Below are 8,321 nucleotides of genomic sequence, written 5' to 3'. Positions count from 1 at the left end.
ATTGTGGTTGAGAATATGGGCTGGGTGGCTGAGACGGAGCCCATGCTTGGGACGGATAAGGGCTTGGTGGGACATGCCAGGTGCCATATTGGGATGGCGGTGCTTGCTGACTATAGGGAGCATGCTGAGTATTTTGCCACCATGTGTTTGTTTGTTGACGATTTCTGCCGCGACCACGTCCTCCCCGGTATCCTCGTCCACGGCCTCTACCACGGCTGGGGTCATAATTGTTTTGAGAGTAGCTATGGTTTTGGTATTGATCGGGTTGTGCAGGTTGCTGAGTGGGCTGATTTTGGTTAGATTCTTGGGTCGAGGAAGTGGGTTTTTGTGGCGTAACCAAAACTGATTGAGTTTGTTGTAGCTTAGCCGCCTGCCGTTGTTGCTCTCGTTGTAGACTTGTCCTTGCTTCATCCCATGTAGGTGCGTTTTGATTAATAATTGCAGCAGTAACCTCATACTCGGCTGGGAGACCTCGAACTAGTTGCATGACAAGTCTTGCTTCGCTCACCGGAAACCCAACATCACCAAGTTGATTGGCGATTTCTTTTCGCTTTTGGCAATAATCATCCAACGAGGAGCATGCTCCAAGTGTGAGAGTCGTGAAGTCATGCTCAAGAGTCGTTGCACGAGACCCTTTATTATTAAGAAAAATATTCTCCAAGTGAATCCATGTGGAGCGTGCCGTAGCATCGGTTTCGAGAACCCTCACCATGAGTTCATCAGACAAAGTGGCGTATATCCACTGTAGAATAAGAGCATCAATTTCATACCAAGAACTGTAGTTATCATCGATTTCTTCTGGAGGAGCGGTGCCGTCTATGTGATCCAAAACCTTGTAAGCTTTAGCATGCAATTTGAAGAGCTTAACCCAGGATGAGTACGTAACTTTGGTGCCGTCGAGAGTACGGACTTTATTCTGGATATTGGTGACAGTGTAAGCAGGATGAAGGGATGGGGTTTTGGGATCGGAAGAAGATGACGATTTGTCGGTCATGGTTTCTGTCGAGACAGAAGAAAAAAAAAAGAAAGAAAGATGATGAATGGCTAGGGTTATGGCTCTGATACCATAACAATTGTTATGGTTCTTAGAATATTGTTCGTGAGTTTCTCATTGATCCGATCCCTTTAAATAGGGAGTGCATATACATATTATAATGGAAAATATTAACCACACAATTATCTCCTAAAATACATCAACTAAATACATAAGAGATATACATTCTAATAGTATGTGTTTACTATCTAAAAAAATAACATATACGTATCGAATTTTTTTTAAAAGCGCATGCCCCTCGAAATCGCGGGGCTTGTGCGGAGGTCCTTCCCGCAACCATCAAAGCCTCCCATGCCTTTTACCAGCTTATTCTATTAGATTATTTGTTGTGGGTTAACTAAAAAGCAGTTAATGGAGCCACATCACCCGGCAATGTTAGTTATGTAAAATTTCGTTAACACATTGGCGATGTTAATGAAAGAAGTTGGAAAGGATGGTGTGGCCCATGGATGTGGGAACTAATTCACATGCCACCTTCATTTTTTTTCTTTCCTCTTGTTTAGTTAATGGTTAAATTCTGACATGGCGGTAATATGACAATGGTTTAACAAATATTTAGTTAACGCATATCATATAGTCTTAATAACTCTATCTCCCCTCTTCGTGCAAGCAATCATTCATCATTTAGAACCCTAGGGAAGTTACCCTTTTAACCCTTTTGCAACCCCATTTAGCCAATTAAACTTTTTGTCTTTTAAAATTTACAAAAATAAATAAATAAATAAAAAATAAGAAACATTAGACAAGAAACCTTAAATTTATCATAATTGCAACTCTACTTTTGTTGAGCATAAATTTTAAAGTGAATGGAGCGAGTAGACATTTTAGTGGAGAAATTGAAGAAGCTTGGATGAAGACCGTGCACCTTTGGTTATCGTCTCTATCACATGGTCAAGTGAAAGCAACAGGAAATGGTGGCAATTATTGTGACCGATCCCGGAAGGTTGGAAGGGGTTGGTTGCACTTCCACCACCAGTTGTATAGTCTTTCTATGATGAAAAGCACTAGGCAATGCAAGCATGTAGTTATAGCTAATGGCAATACACAATCTTTTGATTATTTTTCACTGATTTCATTCTTTAATTTAAAGTATCACTGCTCCATCTTTTTGACTAATGATGCATGAATGATTTTTTTTTTTTTTTTTTTGATGATTTAGCGTCTAGTTGTAACTCAGAAGAAAACGTTAGGACGTTAGAGATGTTAAATTTATTCTGTTAGCGTATATTTATGAAAGAGAAGAATTACGTACTTCCCCTCCATATATAATTAATACACAAAAGAAGAGAAGAATTACGTACTTTCCCTTACCCACAAGTTGTCGCTATTCTGTCGCTTATAAAAGTTGGTCGCTATTGATCCACAAGTTGTCACTGTCGACAACCATTAGCGACGACATGTAGCCACTAAAAGGTCGTCGCTATTTTTCTGGTCGCTAAATATCAAGTGGCGACTTCGTTGTCGCTAAAAGTTCATTTTAATATTTTTTTTGTATTTTTAATAATTTTCAGATATTTACCAAAACACAACTTCCCTTTCTAGTTGATCGCAACACACAGACAAACTACATAAACATAGAAGTTATACAAACATCCAAACTAGAATATAATTCTGATTCAAATTTCTCTACCAGGGCTTCAAAATCATCACGAACACCACTACTTTTTCCATTCGAAAAGAAGGTGCATGGTTGCCATGGTTTATTCCATGAAAACTACGATGGTTTCATAAAGTGGGTGGTGTAGCACATGAGGTGACAATCCATGATTCATCCCATGTCCTTCATAGCCCTTGGCCTAATGGTCATTGTGACCAACATCCCATCAAAAAAGAATGTGGCTGTAATGATGTGTCTGGGCCTTTTTTAAACCTCATAATATGTTTCAATTCTATATTAGTTATTGTTGTTGTTTAGTTAAAGCTTATCATAATATGTACAGTGGCGGAACACCAGCTGACCCTCTAGCGAGCAAAATTTCTAGTTTACCGGAGTACTTAGCGAAATTTTTTTTGTATAGCTGATCCTCCTGATTGTCTTGCGTAAAGCTTTAATATTAGAAGAAAAAATAGAGATCTTTAAAGATTTTCCGGTGGGCGAGCGGCGGTCCGACGACGTCTGACGGTGGCGCACGGTAGTATGGTGAACTGTAATTATTTGCCAAGCTGAACGAAAAAGACAATGCATAAGGGTTTTTTTAAAAGAGTAAAATAAGTTGTATATTTGATATATTTAAAATTCATAATGATTGGCTTTAGGAGAAAACAAAGGATTTATATGACAAAACTAGTTCAGCCCAAAACTAAAAACCTAATTCTTTAATGTTGTTTTGTCTTCTCAAGAAAAAAAACTACTTTTGCCGTCAATATGTTTCTTCTTTGAAAAGTTCTGCCTTTTGAATTTTCAAGAGTTAGAAGTGGACAAGTCATAGCCGTATAGGTCCCTCACTTTACAATTTTTATCATAAAGTAAGTTTTATTCTATTTTCTATTATTAATTATTATTTTATTTTGTATTAGTCCAAATATCGGATGAATTTAATTGGCAAAATTATTTTTGTATTTAATAGTCATCGAATAAATTTAAATTGAAGTGTTACACTATTTTCTATTATCTTTCAATCTGTATTATATTTTTCTTATAAGTTAAATGTCAATTCTATATTTTGTTTTATACAAACTTATCTGTACTAATTTATTGTGATTTTTATCATAGGAATGCAACTATACAAAAGTATTTTACCAAAGAACTCAAACCAAGTATCCCAACTTCATCAATTCCATTAAACTCTAATGAACATAATAACAAAAGATGTCGAGAGGAAGTTGAATTATCTGAAGATGAAATTGTTGGTGACCCGGCGTTACGTAAACCAATTAATGATTATCCAACTAATATACGAGAAGAAGTAAGAAGATGGTACATAGCGAAAGGTCCTTGTCAACCAAAAGGTCATGTTTTCCCTAAAACAAAAGTTTGTGGATTTATGAGAAAATTTCAAGAAACATGGTTTGACAACTTTTGTTGGTTAGAATATAGTGTATCTAAAGATGCCGCATTTTGTTTATGGTGCTATCTTTTCCCGACCGGGAATAAACTTGGGGATGATATTTATATTAATCATGGTTTTAATAATTGGAAAAAAGGCATGTGAAAATTTTCGTGATCATGAAGGGGGTCGGAATAGTAGACATAATCATGCAAGAGTTCAATTCGAGTCATTCAAAGATCAAAGACATAATGTAAACTATATGATGCCTAGACGTTGTAATCAAGATGAGATTGATTATCGTATTCGATTAACCACTGTTGTTGATGTGATTTGATTCCTTTTACAACAAGGTTTGGCTTTTCGCGGGCATGAAGAGGCTGCAAGTTCTAATAGTCGAGGTAATTTTCTAGAACTTGTCAAGTGGTATTGTGAGCAAAATGATGAAGTAAATAAGGTGTTTAACTTGAATGCTCCTAGAAATAATCAGTTGACTTCGCCTAAAATCTAAAAGGAAATTGTTAATGCTTGTGCTACGAAAGTAAGAAACATTATCATGAATGAGGTTAAAGGTAGGTTCTTTTCTCTTTTGATTGACAAGTCTCGTGATTGTTCTATAAAAGAGCAAATGGCAGTGGTTTTGATATACGTTGATGATGGTGGGGAAGTTATTGAACGGTTTATCGGGATAGTGCATGTTATTGACACTTGTGCATCATCTTTAAAAAGTGTTATCGATAATTTCTTTGCAAAACATGGTACAACAATGTCTAGAGTTAGAGGTCAAGGTTATGACGGAGCTTCCAATATGCGTGGTGAGCTAAATGGATTGAAACAAAAAATCTTACATGAAGACAAGTATGCATTTTATATTCATTATTTTCCTCACCAGTTGCAGTTAATCGTTGTAGTTACGTCATCTGAATATGCATATGTGAGTAATTTTTTTTGATAACCATGCAAGGATTGTGAATATTGTTGGAGCTTCATGTAAAAGGAAAGATGCTATCCGGAAAAAAACAGTATGATGATTTCGTGAAACGTATAGAAATGGGTGAAATTTGTACAGGAAAAGGTAAAAACCAAGAAACGAGCTTAGCTCGAGACGGCGACACTCATTGGGGTTCTCATCTTAAGACAATACATCGACTTTTAGACATGTGGAAGCCGGTGAGAGAAGTGCTTATTGCTTTGTCTAGAGAGGGCCCTGATGGAAAAACTCGAGGTAATGCACTTAGTTTGGCTGAAAAAGTGGAAAGTTTTGAATTTGTATTTGTTAGTCATTTGATGTTAAACTTATTAAGAATGACAAACTGATATATCACAAGCCCTACAGTTAAAGAATCAAAATATTGGCAATGTTGTTTGTAGGTCCGTTTTTCTCGGAGGATCCGAGACGTAACCTATCCTTGTTTATCACAAACACTTTCACAGGTGCGGAATCCCCGTAAAGGTGCAAACCAATCAATGTAAAGCGGATAACACGAACAGATAATTAAAGATTCACTTAGATTAACAGGATGAGAACAAACTGCAAACACATACACACAATGCTTGACGATAAACTCTCAGTTTCTCTCTATGCTCTCATAAACTAAACTGTGAAAGAAACCTAGTATTTATACTGACCTTGGACGAAAACCCTTTGGATGAAAACATGTTGTGATGAAATCAGTGATTTCGTCACACATCTATGACGAAAACAACAAAGGGATTTCACCAATTATGATCCCATGTGTTTTCGTCAAAACCAAACAAGGACAGATTCTACTAAGGCTTTAGAGTTTAGCATGATTGCACAACCTCTAAACATAATGCACACTAGCATTAGGTTAAGATACAAATACAAAGACAAGACGTCATACCAAGTAGGATAGGAGGATATCCGACTAGGTAGACACGACGGAATGTACAGACTCGATAACAAAAGACTATTTAACATACAACGAAACAAGACAAGTTACAGACACAAAACTGCACTAACAAACTCCCCTTTGTCTGTTGCTTGGTCTTCATTCTTTGAGTCTTCAATCTTCAGTGTTTTGCGGACCAGGTGCTTCCGGCATGAATACCACGATAAAAGCAGAAACAAGTGATGCGTTGGAACAGTAAAGCTTGTCGAGCGTACTCGTCTTAATAGAAGATATCATGCCGAAACAGTTCGTTGATGTCGGCCGCAGACATGTTGACAATCCACATCGGATTTAGCATGCAGAAGTTTTCCTGATCTTTAAATACAATTACCACTTCATGCGTATCCGAATCGTAACACCATAACCGCATATTCTTCAAGAAATTTCGTTTCATCGGCATCAGCGGAATTTTATCCATGACTTTTGGCGGCTGATAGATTAGCTTGTATCGACCAGTGTTTGTCTCTGGATCTAACGTATACTTGATCTGCTGATAGACCGGAAACTGCGATTTGTATAGTTCATCTTTCCACCCGTTTCGACGATTGAACCACAATCTCTTTTCGAACAACGTTGCTCCATCATAGTTTGAGCGATTGATCAGTTTCAACTTCGTTAAGGCAGTAACGTCATATAATGGCAGAGATGTAATATTCAGCAACGAATTGAAATACTAGATGTCGTGTTCGCACTTGATGGCCATACAGTGAATATCCTGCACGAACATCCAGCTGAGTATCTTTCCGTGTGGCTTTTCCTTTATGTACTGCATGTAATCAACTTGTGCTTCCGGAGGAGCTGGTTTCTCGATGTTCGACAAAAATCTTTTTCTCCATTCTTGGAATGCGTCTGTCGGATCGTCTGAAGAATCACGTTTATTAAATTGCTCGTTGATGTCGTCAAGATTCTCTTTCAGCCATTCTTCATCGAACAGATCAAATTCCGTTCCGTCAGCACGAACATAAGTTGATTTACTCGATTCGCCTTCAAGAACTATTTCTTCTAGATTCTCGGTGTCATCTGTTTCTGGTTCAATTGGGATTTGATCAATCACAGCATCATCAACTGTTTTCATTTCTTCCAAAGCTAGTTTCTGTTCATATGATAAGTCTTCCACCAACTCCCCTTCTTCTAAAAGTTCTCCAGATACAGGATGTACAACCTGTAAGGCAATATCAGAAGAGCTAAGAACATTATAAGTACCAGCCATGTCACTTTCCACGTAGGAAGTGCTTTCGAACATTTTCATTTCAGCTTGTGCACTACTCGATGTTCCTTGAGCAGATTTGACTTATCGAGGCTGGTAAGCTACAATCTGTGTAGATGTAGAGGCTGGAGGTTGTTGAGCTGCAGCTGAGGGATCTGGATTCCCTTGATCTTCAGAATCATGATCATGCTTCTTCAACACTTCCTGTTGCTTGCATCGTTCATCCTACAAAACATCAACACGATTTCTGACGATTTCGAGATTATTATCCAAAGACGCTTTTAGCCTTTCATTTTTAGCTTTAAGTTGATCGATCTTGGCTTGTTGGCGTCCTATAACAGTTTGTTGTTGTTCAACAGTGGACTTCAACGTGTTTATTTCCACCAGTTGACTGAGTTGATCATTCTTGGTGATCCTGATGAAATCGGTTTGCCTTTGTATACAATCTACAGCAGCTTCAAGTTGAGAAAATAAGAAGTTGTTCTTTTCATCTTGAGAGATTTCCGAGAATATCCTTTGACGTTCAGAACTAGGCTGAGATGTAGTCGCTCTGATTGCAGAAGCCATTGATCTTTGTGGGGCAACTTGAGGAGTTACTGTTGGAGTTTCAGGAGCCGATGTGACCACAGGAGGTGGTTGAGTAGCTATAGTTGGTGGTTCTGTAGATCTCGGAGGAGACGGCACCATTGTTGAAGCTTCTTCAGCTGTGAATCCAAAGTTTGGATCCATTGCAGCTTCCTGTATAGGCTCAGAAGGAACGGATTGCTGGACAGATGCAGTACCAACATGCTTTTTGCTCTTCTTCTTACGACGAGCAGCAGTTTGCTTTCTCTTGAGCTGTTCTGTTTCAGTGTCAGATGGTACATAATCAGCATCTTTCTCAGATTCCTCAGTTCGAATCTTACGTACACTTTTAACCCCACATTCATTGATGAAGAATTCATATCCAGGATCTGGCTGATTATCGGGCTCAGAATCTGCTTGTTCATCTCCACCAGTACTACCAGCGCTAGGGGCACTAGCTGATGTCGCTCCAGCATCACCACCGTCACCATCACCACCTTCTTCATCATCATCACTATCAGACGACTCAGATGAACCACGCTTGCGCTTGAACTTTTCTTTCTTCATCTTTTCTAACTTGGGTGCCTCATCATCTG

General features: G+C 38.3%; 1 protein-coding gene across 1 annotated transcript; it reads left to right on the top strand.

Moving 5' to 3' along the window:
• Positions 1-4,597: 4,597 nt before the first annotated feature.
• On the top strand, positions 4,598-5,358 carry LOC110923468 (zinc finger MYM-type protein 1-like). The gene is made up of 2 exons (XM_022167581.1): positions 4,598-4,975; positions 5,026-5,358. Exons 1-2 carry the CDS (start codon positions 4,598-4,600, stop codon positions 5,356-5,358), a joined length of 711 nt encoding a protein of 236 aa, XP_022023273.1.
• The last annotated feature ends 2,963 nt before the right edge of the window (positions 5,359-8,321 follow it).

Source organism: Helianthus annuus, chromosome 1 (assembly GCF_002127325.2).
Source record: "Helianthus annuus cultivar XRQ/B chromosome 1, HanXRQr2.0-SUNRISE, whole genome shotgun sequence".
NCBI classification, from domain to species: Eukaryota; Viridiplantae; Streptophyta; class Magnoliopsida; order Asterales; family Asteraceae; genus Helianthus; species Helianthus annuus.
Note: the sequence above shows the minus strand (reverse complement) of the source record. Positions and strands in the feature narration are given on the sequence as shown.